General features: G+C 35.3%; 3 protein-coding genes and 1 pseudogene across 4 annotated transcripts; 3 read left to right on the top strand and 1 right to left on the bottom strand.

Annotated features, from left to right (window-relative positions):
* Window positions 1–1,873: 1,873 nt before the first annotated feature.
* LOC147941393 (uncharacterized) lies at window positions 1,874–4,634 on the top strand. The gene is made up of 2 exons (XM_087460198.1): window positions 1,874–4,011; window positions 4,222–4,634. The coding sequence occupies exons 1-2, from the start codon at window positions 3,741–3,743 to the stop codon at window positions 4,350–4,352; spliced, it is 402 nt and encodes a 133-aa protein (XP_087316324.1). The 5' UTR covers window positions 1,874–3,740; the 3' UTR covers window positions 4,353–4,634.
* Window positions 4,635–4,646: 12 nt separating this feature from the next.
* Window positions 4,647–6,541, top strand: LOC147941392 (uncharacterized). The gene is made up of 4 exons (XM_087458503.1): window positions 4,647–5,150; window positions 5,253–5,759; window positions 5,849–5,959; window positions 6,053–6,541. Exons 1-4 carry the CDS (start codon window positions 4,647–4,649, stop codon window positions 6,539–6,541), a joined length of 1,611 nt encoding a protein of 536 aa, XP_087314629.1.
* Window positions 6,542–6,992: 451 nt separating this feature from the next.
* On the top strand, window positions 6,993–8,120 carry LOC147941391 (uncharacterized). The gene is made up of 2 exons (XM_087458502.1): window positions 6,993–7,233; window positions 7,507–8,120. Exons 1-2 carry the CDS (start codon window positions 6,993–6,995, stop codon window positions 8,118–8,120), a joined length of 855 nt encoding a protein of 284 aa, XP_087314628.1.
* A 2,892-nt stretch (window positions 8,121–11,012) lies between these two features.
* LOC104704664 (cytochrome P450 705A12 pseudogene) lies at window positions 11,013–13,126 on the bottom strand (annotated as a pseudogene). Its single transcript, XR_015561990.1, has 3 exons — window positions 13,043–13,126; window positions 11,732–12,568; window positions 11,013–11,609 (listed from the first exon to the last, which is right to left on the bottom strand). The product of XR_015561990.1 is annotated as a cytochrome P450 705A12 pseudogene (transcript).
* Between the last annotated feature and the right edge of the window lie 8,233 nt (window positions 13,127–21,359).

The raw sequence follows: 21,359 nt of genomic DNA, 5'->3' as shown, positions 1-21,359 counted from the left end.
CAATGGAAGGATAGGAACAATAAGATCTCTCAAGGGATACAATCAGAGCCAATAAATATTATTAATCAGACTTTAGGTGAACAATTATTTTGGGAGGAGGCCCAAGTAGTCTCAAGGGTTAGCACGGGTTCTCCCAAACTTTTACATACCCCAGAGCGGATTATTCGCTGTCAAGTTGATGGTTCTTGGAAATCATCAGAACCTAATTCAGAACTAGGCTAGTGGTGTGGTAATTGTGAGGATCGGGCTTTAGTGTTGGGTGCAAGATGTTAACGTCGAATTTTTTCTTTTGTCTATTCGAAGAGAAAAAACAAAAATATATTAACGCGTTGACATCTTGAACCTGGTGTCTTCACCTTTTCCAGTGTTTCTGTTTCATTGATCGAGTAGGAATCTAACTCTTCTTTTCTTCTCTTCTTTTTCTCCTCTTCTTGGTGAATCTCCTCATTGGTTGAGTTGTCTTCTCATCTTCTCCGCGAGTCTATCTCTCTTCCTTTTCCTGGTCGATTTGTCTTCTCCTCTTCCAGTTCTAGTAAGTTTTTTGTCTCACGTTCTCCTCTTCGTCAAGGGTTTCCAACAATTCATAGTTTTTTTAATAAAAGGTACGGTAAAAACGTATTGCAGATGTTCGATAAAATGTCAGTCTTGACGGCAGACTTATTTATTAGTTATTACAGATTTATTTGTTGCTCATTGCAGATTTATTTGATTAATGAATTTGCAGGTTAAGGTTTGATAAATTGCAGGAATTTTTGTTATAAGTTGCAAGGTTTGCTAGATAAATAGCTCGTGTTTGTAAACAGTTTATAGGTTTTTGTTAAATAATTAGCTTATATTAAGATTTGAGCGTTAGCTTTCATAGATTTGTTTGTTGTTTGATTACCTATTTATTTTTCATTGTTCGCATATTTATTTGTTACTTCACAGATTTATTTATAAGTGGTTGCATATTTATTTGTTGGTCATCTCAGATTTATTTGTTGGTCGTATAACATGTATTATTTTGATTGGATTTTTTTTGGTCATCAAAGCACAAGATTTGATATTGGAAAGCTTCAACTAGTTGTCAAATTATATGTGAAAGAGATGCAAGATCTAAGAATCTTCAAAACCATAGTTTTTGTGCTTTTGTTCATGGTCGTGGTGTATTATTTAATCATTACATGAGAAATTGTGTGCGTTTATGTTGTGATTAGTTTTGTAATGGCCTACAAGAGAAATATAGACCATTAAGAAACTTAAGCACATATCTATGAATTGTATCTTGTTTTGGTTTAATTCAAAATAATTAGATTGTAGGTGGAAAAAAATATGTTGTATTGTGTGATGAGGAAAGATAAGAAAGTTTAAGGGGGAAAAGGGTTAAGTGGCTAAATCTAAAATCGATTGAAAAAGCTAAAGTATAAGTATAAAGTAATTAACGATTTAAAGCCTTTGACGTGTATATGTATATTAAAACTCAACAATCGTTTTTGGTAAAAGGAACTGGGTTAGATCCACCCTAAGTTCTCTGCCTCAACGATATTACAATTACATTTGTATCAAAACCTCATGACTTTGTATTATATTGTTGAAAAAAAGTTTATGTTATTGCAGATTTATTATTATGTTATTGGAGACTTATTACTATGTTACTACAAATTTACCTAAATCGAACCTTTAGAAGATAAAGTAAGGATTGGGTCAACTGTCAATGAGTCAACTGTGGTGTCTTCTTAAATTATGTGACAGATTTATTTTTATTAATCTGCGCTAGATATAAAATGTGCGGTAGATTTGAAAATCGGCGGAAACACAAACACAAAAATCTGTAGTATAAATCGGTGGTTCGGTTGTTAAAGGATATGAACAAGTCTCTAGGATTAAATCTGCCACCACTAAAAAGTTAGTTTAGTCAGGATTAAATCTGCAACCATTAATTTTTTGTGACGAGGTTATAGAAAGAAAGAAAACAAAAAGTTTCAAAATTTCAAAACACATGTGATGGCGATGGCGGTGGCGATTATTTCAAAATTTTCGATTTGAGATGTTTGGTTATGACGGCTGTGGAAGAGGATCGCGAGTGGGTCTCGTGGTTACTTCTTGTGGTTGTCAAATACGGGATGGGATTGGAGATCCTTCTCTGTATTTGGAACGGTGATGCCGTCTGGTTACAGATCCGGCCCGATATGGGGGATCTTTGTTTTTATGGGTTTCGATCCATGGGATTCAGGGAGAATTGTGGGATGATGCGCTCTGGGCTCAGGGGGAGGAGGATTTGCTATTACGTCTCTCATTTATTCCTGAAGCGATATATGTTATCATTTGTTTGGATTTGAGGTTTCCATTTGTGGGTTTTTGGAATGTCATATATCCCGATTTGATCCTGTGGCTTCATGAGATCTTTGCTTTCATGGATATGATTCGCTGGATAATGGCTTCTGGGATTCTCTTTCCTTGTTGTGGGTTGCTTGATGATACGAGTATATTCGGATATTTACAGCGGTGGAGAATTTTGGAAGGTCATCGAATTTGGTCTCAGATTTTTCTAGGGTTTATAATCTTTGGTTGTGGGTATTTATCTCGATGGTCACGAGGTCCTATTTCTTACGATACCAATCTGCTCTTTCTCAGTTTGTGGTGCATTCGTTGGTGGCGTTTTTACAGATTTTTGTCTTTGATTTCTCAAAGTGTTTCTCTGTGTTCGCGGTTCAAGTCTGTCATGGCTTAGTTGGCGCTAAATAAAGGAAAGGTTGCTCTGGTTCGTACGGAGGTGGTGAAGATTTCTGGTTCTATCTTGGCACAACGGATAGAACAGTTTTCCCTCACCCTTATTGGACGATTGATAAATCTTTCGATTCGGAGGATGGAGTCTCTGCTTGTCAATCTGCCCAAAATTTGGAAATTGGAAGACAAAGTGACAGGAGCGGACTTGGGGCAGGGAACCTTCCAGTTCAATTTTGAAGCAGAGGAGGACCTTCAGGGAGTTCTTTCCAGTGGGCCTTACCATTTCGATGGCTGGATGCTTTCGTTGGTTCGATGGGAACCCGTAGTATTTGATTCATATCCATCGGCCATTAGTTTTTGGGTTAAGGTGGGAGGGATCCCTATGCATTTGTGGGAGTTAGCAACACTTGAGGCTATCTAGAGGAAGATTGGAAAGAACAAGGATATTGATGAGGAAACAGGAAGCAATTTTGTCACGGTGAATAGATTCAATCTGTTGCTTTTCCATATGGTGGTCCCTTTCGATACAGGGGATGAAGTGGTGGTTTCCATCGAGTATGAGAAATTATATGGGTTTTGTAAACACTACTTCAGGTTAACACATGATGTTCTGGTGTGTCCTGATTTGAAGAAAGGTCCTGTTGGTCGAGGGAGTGTCGACCATGTGGACAAGAGAGGTGTACAGAGGTCGCAGAATCCGGTTAAACAGGGTCCTGCTCAATACGATGGTGGGTGGGAGAAACCACCAAAATATGTCAGACGACCCTTAGACTTTCAAGCTGAGCAACCTAGGGAGAGGAGTCAATCTCAGGCTCGTGGTGGTGAGACTGCTTTAGCTGGCTTTCATTCTCAAGTGCGGAATCAAGGGCAGGTTTGGGGACAGAAGATAAGTTATAATGGCAGTGGGTCGGGAAACAACTTTGGTTATGATCTTGCTGAATCGCAGATGATAGGAGGAGCTTTGATTGATCCTTCTATGGCATTACCGCTAAACAGGAAAAGCATTTGACCAGTGTGGCCTAAACCTATGTATAATGTTAAACCGGCTTTTGGTGAGAAAAAGTCTCAACGTCTTAACCACGGTGTTATTCGTCTATGGGGTCGAGGATAATTCGATGGAGATTTCAGGTGGTGGTGAGGAGGACCTCGAGGACCCTGGTTTTAATGAGAGTACTGATGACTTGTTGGAGGATGGAGAGCTTGATGGGGCTGATAAACCGGAGGGTTCAAGGCAACAGACGAAACCAATTGTTGAGGATGGTACCGGGTCTGGGTTCGTGGCGGAGGATGCTACTAATACTCAAGGTACTCAGGTTTCTGATTCCTTATCTTTAGGATTGTGTGCTATGAATAAAGTGATGAAGTCTTTGTCTTTGGGAAAGTCTGTTCGTTTTAAGGATAAACTAGTTAGTTCCTAGGTCAGAAAGGGAACATTCGGTTCGAAGAAAATTGTTTTTCCTTTGGCTTCACCTGGGAAGCATCTTTTGGCTAATGCTTTGATCCACAAATCTGCAGGCAAGGGCATGAAACCAGTGGTGGTGGGTAAACAAGGACAGAAGACAAAAGATGGCATTCCTGCTGGAGGAGGAAGTCGTTCTCTTAAGAAAGGGATGGTGGCGCTCCTGAAACCACCGGCTCAAACGTGAAGATCTTAAGCTGGAACTGTCAGGGCATTGGGGCGGACCTGACAGAGAGTTATTTGGGTGATTTGTGGAAGAAGCATGGACCAGACATTTTATTTCTTTCAGAAACAAAAAAGTGTTTTGCTTATTTACAAAAATTTCAGAATAAGTTTGGTTACAATAATTTATTTACTGTTGATCCCTGCGGAACTAGGGGTGGTTTAGCTTTATTTTTTATGGATGATATAAAACTTTCAGTTCTGTTTGAGTGACCGTATTTTTGATACACAAGCTTTTATTGGACAACAACTGGTTTTTATGTCTTTTATTTATGGGGATCCGGTTTCCCAACATCGTGCAAAGGTTTGGGATAAGTTAACAGATATTGGCTCCTTTCGCGTTGACCCTTGGTTCTTGATTGGTGATTTTAACGAATTTGTTGGAAATAATGAAAAGCAGGGTGGTGCTTTGCGACCTGCTTCCTCTTTTGTACCTTTTATTTCAATGATTCGCCATTGCGGAGTGCTCGAATTTCCTTGTAATGGTGAACAATTGTCTTGGCGTGGTAATCGGTGTAATAATCAGGTAGTGCGTTGTCGGTTAGATCGCGCATTGGGAAATGAGGACTGGCATGGGCTCTTTCCAAATTCGAAGGTCGATTATTTGGAGATGATTGGTTCGGACCATAGTCCAATATTAGCAACTTGTCTGAAGGCAGAAAGGAAACGGCATAGACAGTTCCGCTTTGATAAACGTTGGTTGAGCAAGGAGGGTATAGTAGAAGTGCTCGAGCCCGCGTGGAATCGTACAAGAAATTTTCGGGTCCCGGGTTTTGTGGATAAGATAAGGAATTGTAGGAATTCGATTTCTTAGCGGCGAAAGAATAATATCAATTATGATCCTTCAATGATTTCTTCCTTAAAGGTGGCGTTACAAGAGGCTAAAATGGATGACTTAATTGCACAAGAAGAAATTAGGGGTATTGAGAGGAAATTAAAGGAGGCGTATCAGGATGAGGAGATCTATTGGCAACAAAAGAGTAGGAATTTTTGGTTAAGGGTTGGGGACAAAAATACCAAATATTTTCACGCATCTACCAAACAGAGACGGGTGAGAAGTAGGATTCTCGCTTTATTTGACGCTCATGATGCTTGGACTGAATCTCCCTTAGGTATGGAGAACATTTTTTCTAAATATTTCGAGTCCCTTTTTAAGAAGGCGAATGGTGGGGGTATTTCTGAAATGTTGCAGGAAATTAATCCTCTCATTACGGACAACTTAAATAGATATCTTACTAGGGACATTTCTGAGGCAGAAGTTCGAAAGGCCCTTTTTGCGATGCATCCGGAAAAAACTCCAGGACCCATCGGAATGACGGCTTTGTTTTTCCAACGCTTTTGGGGTTCTTTAAAAGGAGATTTGGTGGCGTTGGTTAGAGAGTTTTTTTGAAGCGGAAGTTTTGACCCTCGTCGGCCTTTGTCTCTGGTCTTTTAAGCACGAATAATATTCTTGTAGCGCAGGAGATGTTTCATGGGCTAAATACTAACCCACAGTGTAAGTCGGAGTTCCTGGCATTTAAAACAGATATGAGTAAGGCGTATGATCGGGTTGAATGGGACTTCTTAAAGGCGGTATTGGTTAAATTTGGGTTTGATCGGAAGTGGATTTCATGAATCATGTGGTGTGTTTCATCTGTATCGTATCAAGTTCTGATGAATGGTCAGCCTAGGGGGTCTATTATTCCACATAGGGGTTTACGCCAAGGGGATCCTTTGTCTCCGTATTTGTTCATTCTTTGTACCGAGGTTTTGATAGCAAATATTAAAAAGGCAGAACGAGAGAAGAAATTAACCGGCATCTCGATCGCTCGAGCTAGTCCAACGGTGTCCCACTATGGTAAAAAGGTTCCATCTGAGATTAGAACTCAGATTAAATCAGTTATTGGTATTTCTACAGAGGGAGGGATGGGTTCTTACTTGGGTATCCCTGAAAGCCTTCAAGGTTCGAAAACTAAGGTGTTTAGTTATGTAAAGGATCGGTTGGATGACCGAGTGAATGGTTGGTTTGCAAAGTATTTATCAAAAGGTGGTAACGAAATTATGATTAAATCGGTGGCCCTAGCACTTCCCACTCATGTTATGTCGTGCTACAAATTACCACAGGATTTGACGTCCAAACTCACAAGTGCTATTTCAACTTTTTGGTGGAAGTGAAACGATAGAGCTCGAGGTATGCATTGGGTAGTCTGGGATACTGTGCAAAGATAAAAGCGAAGGGGGTCTAGGTTTTAGAGCGCTGGAACAATTTAATAATGCCATGCTGGCTAAACAGTTTTGACGTTTAATACATTCCCCAGATTCCTTAATGGCTCGGGTTATTCGTGGTCGTTATTTTAGAAATAAACATCCCATTATGGCCACAAAGCCATATAATCCCTCCTTTGCCTGGAGGAGTATTTACTCAAATAAGGATTTGGGGGAGCAAGGGGCAAGGTGGGCGTTAGGATCTGGCAGTTCTATTTCAGTTTTGCGTGATCCGTGGCTACCGGATACTCGACCATGACCAGCTAATGGTCGGGGGAGATTATTGCATCCGAACTTGATGGTTCATCATTTAATTAACCCAATTACGAAGGATTCGAATTTGCCTATTCTTGAAGAATTTATGGATCCTGTGGATATTCAGCTTATTCGGAGTATGACGGTCAGTAGAACTTATAAACTGGATCACTTAATTTGGCATTTTACTAAATCAGGGAAGTATTCAGTGAAGTCAGGTTATCGGCTTGCTTGGGAATTAATTGTGGAAGTTGACTACGGGCCCACGTGTAATGCCCTTCGGGCACAATCATGGAAACTTGATGTTTTCCCGAATATTCAACACTTTTTATGGCAGGTTGCATCTGGTACTCTTCCAGTTTTGGAATGACTCGCATATCGGGGAGTCCGATGTGATACTCGGTGTAAGAGTTGTGAGTCTGCAACTGAGTCTATCAATCATGATCTTTTTGAGTGCCCTCGCTCGTGAAGGATATGGGAGATATCTCCTGTAACTTTAGGTCTGGAGTGTTTTCCGTATGCCTCAATCTATGCGAACTTAGATTTTATTTTTTGGCGGGCATCCTCTCAGTCGGATGTCGCAGATGTATTTGTTCATCTCCCATAGATCTTTTGGTCAGTTTGGAAAGATAGGAATAAAAAGGTGTTCCAGGGGGTAGAGGGCGAACCGAGTGATGTTTTAAATCAGGCAGCTAATGATAAAATTCTCTGGGATGAGGTCAAAATTCATTCGGGGAGTTACACCCAGCCTCCGCCACTTTTGGAGGATAGGCAGTCTTCTCTACGCTGTCAAGTTGATGGTTCGTGGAAAGGTTCAGATCCTTTACAGGGCTTGGGATGGTGGTATTCTGATGGTGATGATTCGACCATACTCCTGGGAGCAAGAAGTTCACGACGCGGTCCTACCCCCTTACATGTGGAGTTTCACGCACTGATATGGGCTATGGAGGCTCTTTTGGCGGATGGGGTTGATTGTCAAGTCTTTGAGACGGATTGTGCAGAGTTGGTTGCGATGGTGCAGACACCCGATGATTGGCCCGCTTTCTCGAATATGTTGGAAGATTTCTCTTTGATCAGATCCTCCATGCCCTCCTTCAGCTTGACTAGGATTCCCCGTGAGTCTAATGTTATGGCTGATTGTCTCGTCCGTTCTTCAAGATCGTTAATTTCTGAAATTTCTTTTGTAAACTCTTATCCTCCGGTTTGGGCTACCAATCTTGGGATTCTGTTTTAATTTATATAATGTTTGTTTGAAAAAAAAAAAAAAAAATCTGCAACCATTATATCAACAAATCTGCATTCACTAAAAATAAGTCTGTGACAAAAATAAGTATGGTGTAACATTGAATAAAACTGGGATCATTACGAGTCAATCTAGCAATTATCTTTCCTTAATACAACTCTGCAGCCACTTGCAAACTTATTAGAAGTCTGTAGTCACTATAAATAAATCAGTAGCTACTTACCATAAAAAGTCTATATATTAAGTATGTGGTTAGAAAATAAATCTGTACGGCAAAACAAGTCTGCAAAAACAAATCTGTCGGACAAAGAAAATCTATGGTATGTCATAAAATTCTGTAACATATGTCTTTGGTAGACAAAAAGTCTGCAACAACCAATAAATTTGCGACAACGTAATAACAAATCTGTAGAACAAATCTATGGCAAAACAAATCTGTTGTAAAATAAATTCGTAGCACAAATAAATCTGTAGAACAAATCTGTAAATCAAAAACAAATATGCAAAAAAATATATTTGCGATAACTATGAAATAAAATCTGTCACAAACAGATTTATTTGAACTTTTGCAAAATTCAGGTTGTTTCGTAAATAACAGTAACTTTTACCACACTGGCATTAAAATTTTAATGGTTTTTTCATAATAACCTTTTTATAATAAAACTTATAAAGGATATTATAGAGATTAAAAGAAGACAAAAAACACTCTAGTTATTTTTAAAAAATATAGGTTATTCTAGTTATTAGTTTCAATATATAGTTTATTCTAATTATTTTCCCTTTTTAAAAACAGAAGAGTCAGTAGATTCACTGTTCCTGTCATTATTTCTTGGATGGTTTGTTGGCAAAATATTACATTTTCAAAACTTAATTGGAATTGTAGTACATTCACTATTTATAATTGGAGAAATAGATGGTTTTTATTATTTGTGTAATGAAAGAGATGTGAGATAGATGAGAAAGTGGGGTATAGTGTACGAGTGTAAAATTACAAAAGGGTAGCTGCATAAAAGACATCCGTAAAGCATATTTAGTATACACATTTATTACACACATATAAATATTTTTATTTCATTCATATTGAATATATTATATATCAGCTGTAAGGATAAAAACATATATATTAACATATATAAGTACACTAAATGAACTGTATGGGTTAAACTTGTGTATTATTATTCATTTGTACACTTGATATCTGAACACATTATTGCACTTGTACAGACACCTGTACACATTATAATCTGTAAAGACACTTGTACACTTAATAAGGTGTACAAATACAAAACTTATAAAAATATCTAACATTATCAAATATAATCATTACACAAAATGCATATCAAATTATTAAAAAAACATAGATTTTTTTGTATCTGTAAAAAAATTAAAATAGATATATTGAATAGTATTTTAGTTATTAAATTCAATGGGAAATTTAATAAAAAAGAGATATATATATATATTTAATGGCATATTTGTAAATAAAATGATTAGTAGAGGATTAAGAAGTAATTCAAATAGTAGTAAATAGTGAAAGTGTGTGTTTTGCCAATTTTAAATAGTGAATGTACTAATTCTACAATTAAGTTTTAAAAATGTACTAAAACTCCAATTTTCTCTTTCTTGAACCTGTATTTCTTTTAGTGTATCTACATTAACATTTTTGAAGTACATTTTGTGTTATGGCCTTTTACATTTGTTTTTAAAGAAGTTATTTACAACATTAACCCCTAAAATTTTTCCAAAACTAACATTACTACAAATTTTGTTTCCTAAATATTTTACATTTCATTCCAACAAAATAAATAACAGTAATCAGTATGGAAATAGAAACTATTATATATTTAACCACACATTCTATTTTGTTTTGAAGATATTCTATATATGAATCATTCGCAAACAAAGAAAACAATAATTTGATTCCCATTTTGTTTTCCAAAACCTGTGAGATTTGATTATTAACGTAAGAAAAACTTCGATTGACATTTATTTAAATATTATAATTAATATATACAAAATTAATAAAAATTTTAATTATTACGAATATGTAAAATTAAAAAGTTTAAAATATTATATAATGTGGTTATATAGTAGATGTGTTATAAAAAGGACACGTTGGAATTAATAAAATATTATTAAATTTGTGTTAACATGGGTTAAATCCTCATTTAATTATTTATCAACACTACTAATATTAGAATATTTGACATAAAATCAACTTAATTTAATTAAGATTGTGTAAAATAATTAAATCATTAGGAAAAATATGACTTAATCACAGCATATAAATTACTTATTATGTATTTAGATCTCTTATTTTTTTGTTATAATAACTAAAAATCAAAATAGAATCTCAAACACTAAACTAAACAATCTAAATATAACAAACAAATAGTCATGAAGTTTATTACGGGTTAAAAAATAATATAAATATTTATCCGCACAATAACCGGAAAATTTAGTTATTTCTCTATTTACAAAACATTCAATATTTAACAAATAGATGCAACATAAATATAAATTATAATAAAAATTATATTTTTGCTGTGTACGGCGGGTTAAAATCTGGTTCTTGTAAAATCAAAGTACGATCTCATGTGTTGTCCATTTTGGGAAAGTCTTATATCTTTTACACCAGGAGACCACATTTTTAGAGGCTTGCATTGAGAACCATACAAAAGGTAACCAACCTCAGGTGACTCTACGTCCTGTCCCCGCTGCTTCGACGATTCTTCTTCTGTTCAAACTGGATTATTTGTATGAACGTGACCTTTAATTTATTCACCGAAAGACATAAGTCACATAAAAATGTAAAACATTCTTACATACAGTACTTGACTTTGCAATACAACAAGCAGAACTACAGTTGAACGGATCTTGGATTATGTAAATCAAAAGCTGAGAGGGTCGAATCGAACAACAGGAGTGCACTCAAGCGGATGAGCCATTTTCAAACTCAGTCCTGAAACAGCCTCTTCCATGTATACTTGATCTCCTTTAATTCTCCATAAAAATATGAGCTAGTTTTACCGCAGGACATGTCCTCCTTCCACCTCCAAAAGTAACGTACTTCAAGGCTTGCTCTCTTATCTTTTCTTCTTCTCCTGATCCCGAAGAAGCTAAAAACCTCTCTGGCTTAAACAAATCAGGATCTTCCCAAGAATCAGGATCTCTATTCACAGCATAGAGATTAACAACAAGTGTTGTTTTCTCCGGTATGTAGAACTCTTTGATCTCACAACTTTCTCCGAATACCCTTAACAAGAGAGGAGCTGACGGATGCAATCTTAGCCCTTCTTTAACGACAGCTTGCAAATAAGGGAGGTTTGGAAGATCTGATTCTTGAATCAACCTTTTCTCCCCCACAACGGAATCGATTTCTTCTCTCAATTTCTCCAAAACGTTGGGGTTGTTAAGTATCTCCGCCATCGTCCATTGTATCGTCTGCGCCGAGCTGTCAGTTCCTCCAAGGAAAATTTCCTACAGGTTTTTTTTAGTCAGAACTAAACTCCAAACATGGTTTATATATGAACAAAACAACTAAAAAAAACATCCAATTTTTTTTTTTAAAAATGCTCTGGTCCGCAAAACATCTAGCTTACCACAATTAGAGACTTGATCTGTTTTCTAGTGATCTGATACTCTGCTTCTTCGTTTCTATAAGCTTCCAATAAATAATCCATCATGTCCCTATCTTGATTCCCCTCAAGTTTCTCCTCGTGTTCCACTAGGATCCTCTCAAGAAACTCATCGAATTCACGTGAAACTCTCATTATATCTTTCCTGAAGATGTTTGAGAAGAAGAGCTTCACTGATAAGGCAAACGATTTGTTAACCAATTCCCTTGCTCTCGCCGCCACACCGTTCTCTTCTGAACAACTCCTCCCCATGCTCATCCTACATATGATGTTGTTAGTGAGATTCAGTGCTTCTTTACCGATCTCAACGCTCTCCTTCTTCCTCGCCTTATCGAGCAGATCGAGGCAAAACCGTCGTAGCTCCTCTGCACGGATACCTCTGGACAGCTCGATCGCATGTGGTCGGAGAAGTTTCGTGGATATGAGCTTCTTCATGAACTTCCAGTAATCTCCATAAGGAGCGGTGACGAATCCCGAAGATCCAAACACTAGTGAGTCTTTGTTGACTGGGACGAAGCGATACGAGACGTTCACGTCGTGCGTCCTGAAGATCTCGTAGGCCATTGAGGCAGATGAGACATGGACTATAGGGAAGTTGAAGACACGGAGATGAAGAAGAGGTCCATACTTGAACGAGAGTTTCTGAAAGGACTTGTGTGGTAGAGATGAGAGAAGATGGTGAAGATGACCGATGATTGGTAGGGAAGGAGGGCTCGGTGGCAGGTTAAAGCCTTTTGGTTTCTTGAAGAAGAGAGCGTAACAAAGAAGTGAGAAAGTGGAAGATGAAGCATAAATACGAATCTGTTAATTATGTATATATGGTGTTATCGAATTATGTATTTGGAGTTTGATGCTTTGTGATGAATTCATTTCAATGGGTTTTCACGTTTTAATGTACTTTCTTGTAATGTCATTTATGGGTTTCTTTGTATTTTTCTATTTATTTAAGACTTTGATTACTCCAGTCAGATACACCTCGGGGTTTAGATTTTTTATCATTAAAAGAAAAAAAAATGTAACATTGACTGTGTCTTTTATTTGGGGTTCAAAAATCGACAAACGTGCCTTCCTCTTCCTTTTAAAAATTGACAATATGTCTTTTACTTGGGTTTTAAAAGACTTCTTCCTTGTACAATATGTTCATATCTTTATGTCAATATTCTTAGCTAGATACGAATCTGTCCGAAAAGGAATACTTCCTGTGTATAAATACTTATCTTATACGAATGAATAAAATCAACCTTTTACATTATATCAAGACATAGAGTTGCTCACCTGAATCAAATAGATGCAGTACTCGAGAATCGCTGGAATCGAGGGTGGGTGGAAACAGAGGATGTCGTCCTCTGGAAAGGACATGGCGACCGGTACAAGAAAACTTTCAACACCAAGGAGGTATGGGAGTTCATCCGGGACGTCAGAGAGCAGAAGAGATGGTATGTGGGTGTCTGGTTTCCACAAGCCACACCTAAATACTCTTTTCTAGTCTGGCTTGCCACACTTAACCGTGTAACGACTGGTGACCGTATGCAGCAATGGAATTCACATGTTGATGGTTCTTGTGTTCTGTGCAACGATCCACACGAAACAGGCGATCACCTATTCTTCTCTTGCCCTTACTCTACCGCAGTTTGGACTGATCTAACCTCGCGACTTCTACCTCGCACACACTCCACAGGCTGGGAAACCATTCAAGCAGACCTCACGGACACAACCCTGGGGAAAGATACTCTGTTTTTACTGCGGTATGTATTTCAAGCGGCGGTCAATTTTCTGTGAAAAGAACGAAACAATAGACGTCACGACGAATCCCCAATAACACCTTCTCTACTCATTAAACAAATCGATCGACAAATCAGGAATCGCCTACTTTCCCTCCAAGGAAAAGGCGCTTACAGCGAATACATGGCTACTTGGCTTGCTTCAAGATAAGATGATCATGTTCTACATTTCTGTTCTTAGTGTTTTTTTTTTAATACCTTTTTTGGCCAAGACTAGATAAAACACATGTAGTACCTCGATGTAAAACAGTTTTTTTCGAACAAATGGTTTAAATTTTTACGAGCAATCAAAGTGTTTCTTTTTCTCACATAAGAAATGGACTTCTCCACCATATAGATGCCAATTTTTGTGGCTTATTCATCAACCTCCGGTGCCAATTTTTGTGGCTTATTCATCAACCTCCGGTGCCAATTTTTGTGGTTGCATCTGACAAGGATTAAGTTGAAACCATTTAAATATTGATGGACGACTCCAGTTCAGGTTGTACATGGCATGTACGCCTTCAAGGGTTGGCCCAAAAATCCAAGGCGTAACAGAGTCGGTGGAATGGGAAGATGTAGCGCATGGTCATCTTCTAAACAAGGTGTTGATGACGGCATGGCTCACGCTAGAGCCGTCCATGAAACTTTTATTAAAATACCATGAAACTTTTATTAAAAGAGAATAAATAACTTGCAAAATGAGAACAAATTCTCGTCAGTTTTAAAAGAAATCTTGTAGGTTATTTTGGAAGCAGAGTTTTTATAGATAACTAGATAAGGACCGTCCGAAATGCAAGTTTAAAATTTTGTGTATACTAGATAAGGGCTTGCGGGTATTAAAATCATTAAAGAGAATAAATCTTAATCTGTAAACAACTTAAAAAAAATATTAAAGAAATTTTATTTCTTAAAATATATAAATAATTTTAGTAAGAGAAAAAATCATATTTGTATTTACCTTTCTACACTTATTTATATTTATAATATCTAATAACAATTAATATAATAATCTAAAGCTAAATTATATCCCACAAAAATCATTTTTGTATTTACCTTCATACACTTATTTATATATTTCTATTTTTAATATATTATAACAATTATTACAATAATCTAAAGCTAAATTATACCCCACCAAAAATTTTGCCAAATACTCATCATTACAAATATTATTATTGTCAAATTTCAAAAACGTTTCACAACTTATTACAAAATATTTTACATACAAAGAATTCATCAAAGCAACATATAATGTATTAACCACGTACAATTTTACTGTATATCACCATTAAAAATATGCTCTTAAATCCTAAATTATTTTATTATTAAAGTATGCTCTTTATCACCACATATAAAATGTCTTTTAAACAAATTAAACAAACTTTAAGTTGCTTGGCATAATTATAGTTTTTATAATTACTAAAATTGTTTTGTGACATAATTTCTTTAACTATGAATTATTTTTACTCCGAAGATTTTTGGATGAACAAATGGTGAAAATTACATACTCTATTACAATAATTTTATGATCAGCTCAATCAAAGTTGAGAAATTGAAAGAAAAGTTAATATAACAGAATAAAAATAAAAATTTGAATATTATAATTATGATGGTATATATAAAGTCTTAGATAATTCAAATCTATAAAATATAAACTTTATAAACAATCTAAACTATGATATATGTCATAATCACGTTAAGGGTCGCCGCCTTATTTACTCCTCAGAAGTATCGCATTTTACCAAAATTACTTAAAACTATGACCTCATCTCAAATATTCTCGAATTGTAAGTTCTCAACTTATTTCTACCCGAATCAAAAGTTCTCATATATTTTTATATATACCTAGATTTAAACGGTTTACAAACTAAATTCGATAGAAAACCACATAGATCAGGTTTGAAACCAATTTTTTGTACAACTTTGAAGTTAACAGTTTTTTTTTTTGTCAACCAAATATTTAATCATTTAATTAGAAGATAACACCAAGTTTTGATTTTTAACATCCAGTTTTAGCTTATAAACCACATGAAAAACTGCAATCATAGTACAATTTGACGATGGCAGCTTTCTCCAGAAAGGTTTTGTGTCCGTTAGATTTAATGTTATCAACGGTGGATGATTAACTACATAGTGATCCGCATATTTGGGAAACAACCAATGAGAAGTTAGCTAATATTTTTATTTTTTTTTTGTCACGAAAAGCTTAGTATTATTGTTGCATTTTTAGGAGTATGTTTTATTATCTAATTTTCTTTTTCTTTGTTCAATATATTTACTACTGATTTATGGTTTACAGTTATAATTTATGAAATGATGAATAAATTTGAAAAACTTAATTATTATATGATTTTAATTTATTATAATGATTAATTTTTTGGTATGAAATTAAAAAAAATTGATAAGATTTGGCTTTAAAAAACGATTATATGTAAAGTATACATGTAACTATTTAGTCATGAATGTCGTTCATGTCCAGATAGCTACGAATGTTTTTGTGGTTAATTGGCGATAAAAGTTGTCATGTGCTACTTTCGTTATGATTTTGTGGCTAAAGAGTCATGAATGTGTTACGAATATATTTAGTGGCTAATTCGTGACAATTAAATTTTTAGTCATGAGTTTTTGTGACAAAAATGTGCCTATACGTTTTTATTTTACTAGTGATGGTTTAAAGCAATAGAATTTGAAGCAAATAAAATAACGAGTATGAATTATATAACGAACAAGTATTTCTCTATTATACATGTCAATATTTAATTACTACGGAGGTATGGTGATGGTAATACAGAGAAATAAAATTATGATAGATAAATTCAAAGCAATATGATCACATAAACAAATCAATAGTTGTATCAATCTATTATACTAGAAGACAAAAGTATAAAATCTCAAATATTTAAGCATAATTAAGCCATCAAACAAATAACTAAAATATTGTTTGTTTGTACCTTAGACGGATAGTAGTATCATGCGATCACAAATCATAAAGTCATATTAAATCATAAAGTCATGAGATTAATCTTCCTAATAAAACGATATATAGAGTATATAGAGCGTTGGTTAACCAAACTATTTAACAAAGCAGTTAATATGCACACCGAATAAGCAAGAAGCTTGTGCTTGTCTATATAAAACTAGTTTTATGTATACAAATAATATACAATAAGCAAGAGTTATCAAACAAATTTATCACGTAATCAAAGACATATTGATTTAGTCGTTAAACATTAGAAGACAAAGCATAATTAAGATCTTAAATATTTAAGCATAACTAGATTGAATCATGACAAAATACTTATCTTTGTATTATGTCCCTCTTGTTATCTAGACATGAAAAAAAAAAATCTATATATATATATATATATAAATGATGCTTATTACTTATTTAACACTCATTTATATGACTGTTTATAATGTTTGTGAATTTTAATCACAAAATTTAAATCTAATAAAATTAGATATAATATCTTGATATAGTTTAAATCATGTTCTCCAACCTCGTTTGGTTTATAAATTAATAATTTATAGAATAATCTAAAGAAAGTAAATGACTAAAAGTCTATAAGAGAATATATACAAACATCTTAATTCCATTTATAACCAAGATTACAATAGAAGATAATATTCTACTTGTCATAAAATATTGTTGTTATGTAAGACACAATATAGTAAAAATATATATATATATATATATATATATATATTTTAAAAATATTATAATTTTATTTTTGTGTGTGACTGTGTAAAATTATAAGATGTTGATATATATTACATCCTATTGGCTTGGTCTCTATTCATTGAAGTGAATATGAATTTATGCTATAAAAGAAAAGTATAGAAAGCTCTTCAATAGTATATATACTATTGTCTATGGGAACACAATTTGATATTAATGCGTTATAGTATCCCAAATTAGTCTCAAAAATCAAAAGGGTGTAAGATATAATACATGATCCAATTTGAGAATATTATTGATTACATAATGGGATTTAAATCGAGATTGATAGACATGAAGTGTCATCATCTCGAGGGGGAAAATTAATGAATCCCACATAAAGAGGTGATGAAACAAATACAAGATTATGTTCACACCCAAAATGAGTTTAATCACTCATATGAAAGAGGATTTGAAACATAATTATGTTGAGACAATAAGCAAAGAAAATACTTTAAAACCATAAGTATTGTTACCCAAGGCAAGAAATGTATTTTAGAGATTACATGCATTATCTAGAAGATAAAATGCTTATAATAAACCAGAAGGTTTAATGTAAATCTCATTTTGAAAAATGCCAATATTAGCACAATAGCGGGTATAGCAAGCCTAATTGAAGGCTACGGTCAGGCTCATATTCTTTTACCTAATGGCACACATCTTGAAATAAGTGATGCTTTATATTCACTCAGCTCAAAAAGGAGCTAATTGAGTTTCAAAGATATTCGTTTGAATGGTTTCCATGTTAAAACTAAGGGTGAAGGGAACCAAGAGTTCCTACACATTACTAAAATCACCCAAGGATCTAAAAAAATCCTAGAGACTATACCCGCATTATCTACTGGTCTTTACCATGCTAAAATAAATATGATATAAGCTAATATGACAATGAACAAAATGTTCAATGAACAATTCACTTTATGGCATGACAGGCTTGACCATCCGGGTTCTAACATGATGCGTACACTGATATTAAATTCAAATGGGCACACTCTTAAAGAGAGACGAGTTATCCCTAAGAATCTCACATGTGTATCATGTGCACAAGGAAAACTCATTATAAGGTCATCACTAGTCAAAGTCATTAAAGAGATTTTCCACTTAAGACTATACGTCTAGATAATGCTGGTGAATTTACATCCCAAGCGTTTAATGATTATTGTATGTCCATGGGGGTAAGTGTGGAACATCCCGTGGCACATGTCCATACACAAAATGGATTAGCTGAATCCTTCATTAAACGAATACAATTGATTGCTCGACCATTACTCATAAGGTCGAAGCTTCCTGTCGGCTTGGGGACACGAAGTATTACATGCATCAGAGCTTATATGCATCAGGCCATCTAGTGAGCATAAATATTCGCCATCCCAATTACTAACGGGGTCATCAGCCAGACATATCCCATCTAAAGACATTCGGGTGTGCCGTATATGTACCGATTGCACCATCACAGAGAACAAAGATGGGACCTCAAAGGAGGATGGGAATATATGTTAGATATGATTCTCCCACCATTATTAAGTATCTAGAGCCAACTACTGGTGATTTATTTAAGGCTAGATACGTGGATTGTCAATTTGTTGAATCCGAATTTCCAATATTGGGTGGAGAGATAAACAAGTTGGTTAAAGAAATATCATGGAATCAAACATCCTTAAATTAGCAAGATCCTGTACTCTAGCATATGTGGCAGAGGTCCAAAAGATTATACATTTACAAAAGCTAACTAATCAATTGCCAGATTCCTTTGTTGACCCAAAGAAAGTTACGAAATCATACATACCAGCTTGTAATGCACCAATACGTATTGATGTTCAAAAGGAACACAATAATCAAGTTGCTACAGAGTCTAAGGCACATTTGAAACGTGGTAGACCAATAGGTTCCAAAGATAAGAACTATTGGAAATCTAAGAAAGGTGCAAATAAAACCGAGGATAAGGAAATTATAGACATGGCCGCAGCAAATCCTAAGGTACCGAATGAGGTTTGGGATGCTGAACCTCAAGGTCCTGAAGGTATTGATAATAATGAGATCTCAATAAATTATATGATGTCTGGAATTCAATGGAACCGAAAAGATGTCGACATCGATGAAATATTTGCATACAAGGTAACACTTGAAATTAATGAGGATCATGAACCCACGTCTATATTAGAGTGCACTCAAGGAAAAGATTGGTTAAAATGGAAAGAAGCCATTGACGTGAAGTTGAATTCATTAAAGAAAATGAATGTTTTTGGTCCGATCTTAAGGACACCATTCGATATAAAGCCAGTGGGACACAAATGGGTCTTTGTAAGGAAGAGAAATGAGAATAATGAAATTGTGATATAAGGCACGACTTGTAGCACAAGGATTCTCTCAAAGACCATGAATAGATTATGAGGAGACATACTCCCCTGTGATGGATGCAACGACTTTTAGATTTTTAATAAGTTTGGCTATAAAAACTTGTCTTGCGGCTAATGGATGTAGTGACCGCATATTTATATGGTCCACTGGATAATGATATATATATATATAAGATTACCAAAGGGTATTGAGCTCAAAGATAAGAGCGGTTCTCGAGAACAATATTGTATAAGGCTAAACAAATCCCTTTATGGGCTGAAACAAAGTGGGCGTATGTGGTACAATAGACTAAGTGAGTACCTAGCTAAAGAAGACTATAAGAATGGACCCATCAGTCCATGTATTTTTATAAAGACGTTTGCAAACAAAGGTTTTGTCATCATATCAGTATATGTGGATGATTTGGATATCCCAGGAACCTCTGGGGAAATCGCCCAAACAGTTGAATATCTCAAGAAAGAGTTTGAAATGAAAGACCTAGGTAAAACTAAGTTCTGTCTGGGATTGCAGCTTGAGTACATAAATGATGGAATCCTTGTGCAACAAATGACATATACTGAAAAGGTACTCAAGAGGTTTAATATGGACCAAGCTCACCCATTGCCTAGCCCAATGGTTGTGAGAAGTTTAAATTTGGACAATGATCCATTTGGTCCAAGGAAGGACGATGAAGAGATTCTCGGTCCGGAAGTGCCATACCTCAGTGCTATAGGACCGTTAATGTTTTTGGCTAGCCACCCTAGACTAGACATTTTTTTTGCCGTACCTCCTAGCAAGATTTAGTTCTTGTCCGACCCAAAGGCACTGGAACGGTATCAAACATGTGTTGCGTTACCTACAAGGAACGTTGGATTTGGGTTTATTTTATACTAACGATAACAAAGAAGGTTTAGTTGGTTTTGCTGATGCAGGTTATTTATCGGATCCAACTTAATGCTAGGTCTCAAACCGGCTAAGTTCAAGTGGTGCAAGTCACATCTTGAGACAATTCAGCTGATCTCTTCACCAAGTCATTACCGACATCAACATTCAGGAAGCTCACGCACCATATTGGAATGCGGAGACTCAAGGAATTTTAGTGATGCTTAGGAAAGGTGGAGTAATACGTGTTGTACTCTTTTTCCTTCACCATGGTTTTGTCCCACTGGGTTTTCCTGGTAAGGTTTTAATGAGGCAGCATCCCCAGGCGTATTATGATGATCTCTTAGCATTTGCATGGTTATGTCATCCAAGGGGGAGTGTTGTAAACCATTGAGGATGGATCTCCATAACCAGTCCATACATGTCCAAGTTCATAAGACCCATGGCTGTAGGCCCATGGCTGTAGGCCCATGGCCGTTTCATATTCCTATTGAGTTTAGGGTTTATGTAATACTATATATATGTAACTCTTATTCAATTGATCAATAATACAAGAGAATACAACTTCTAATTTTTCTACTTTCACAACACTCTCCGTTTAGTTTAAGAAATGTTGAGTTGGTTTAAAATTTGCTGGTTCAGATAATATTTAGGAGGGAATCATTGAAAATACAGTAAAACCTCTATAAATTAATAAGGTTGGGACCATGAAATTTTATTAATTTATAGAGGTTTTAATTTATCGATAAATTAATCATTATTAATTTATCGATAAATTAATCATTATTAATTTATCGAGAGATTTTCCTAATTTGGTAAAAAAAATTAAAAATAAGATTTAATGGTTATAACTAATATTTTTATAAAAATCAATGATAATGAAAATAACAAT

This window comes from Camelina sativa, chromosome 7, assembly GCF_030686135.1.
Source record: "Camelina sativa cultivar CO46 ecotype springtype chromosome 7, ASM3068613v1".
Classification (NCBI taxonomy): domain Eukaryota; kingdom Viridiplantae; phylum Streptophyta; class Magnoliopsida; order Brassicales; family Brassicaceae; genus Camelina; species Camelina sativa.
Note: the sequence above shows the minus strand (reverse complement) of the source record. Positions and strands in the feature narration are given on the sequence as shown.

Bases quoted from the DNA above. Each gene is read 5' to 3' on its own strand.
- LOC147941393 (XM_087460198.1), top strand. From the start codon at position 3,741: ATGTTAAACCGGCTTTTGGTGAGAAAAAGTCTCAACGTCTTAACCACG. The intron at 4,012-4,221 runs GTACTCAGGTTT...ACAAATCTGCAG, and splicing joins GGATGCTACTAATACTCAAG to GCAAGGGCATGAAACCAGTG.
- LOC147941392 (XM_087458503.1), top strand. From the start codon at position 4,647: ATGTCTTTTATTTATGGGGATCCGGTTTCCCAACATCGTGCAAAGGTT. The intron at 5,760-5,848 runs GTTAGAGAGTTT...CTTGTAGCGCAG, and splicing joins AAGGAGATTTGGTGGCGTTG to GAGATGTTTCATGGGCTAAA. The intron at 5,960-6,052 runs GTATTGGTTAAA...ATGAATGGTCAG, and splicing joins AATGGGACTTCTTAAAGGCG to CCTAGGGGGTCTATTATTCC.
- LOC147941391 (XM_087458502.1), top strand. From the start codon at position 6,993: ATGGATCCTGTGGATATTCAGCTTATTCGGAGTATGACGGTCAGTAGA. The intron at 7,234-7,506 runs GTACTCTTCCAG...TCTTTTGGTCAG, and splicing joins TTTATGGCAGGTTGCATCTG to TTTGGAAAGATAGGAATAAA.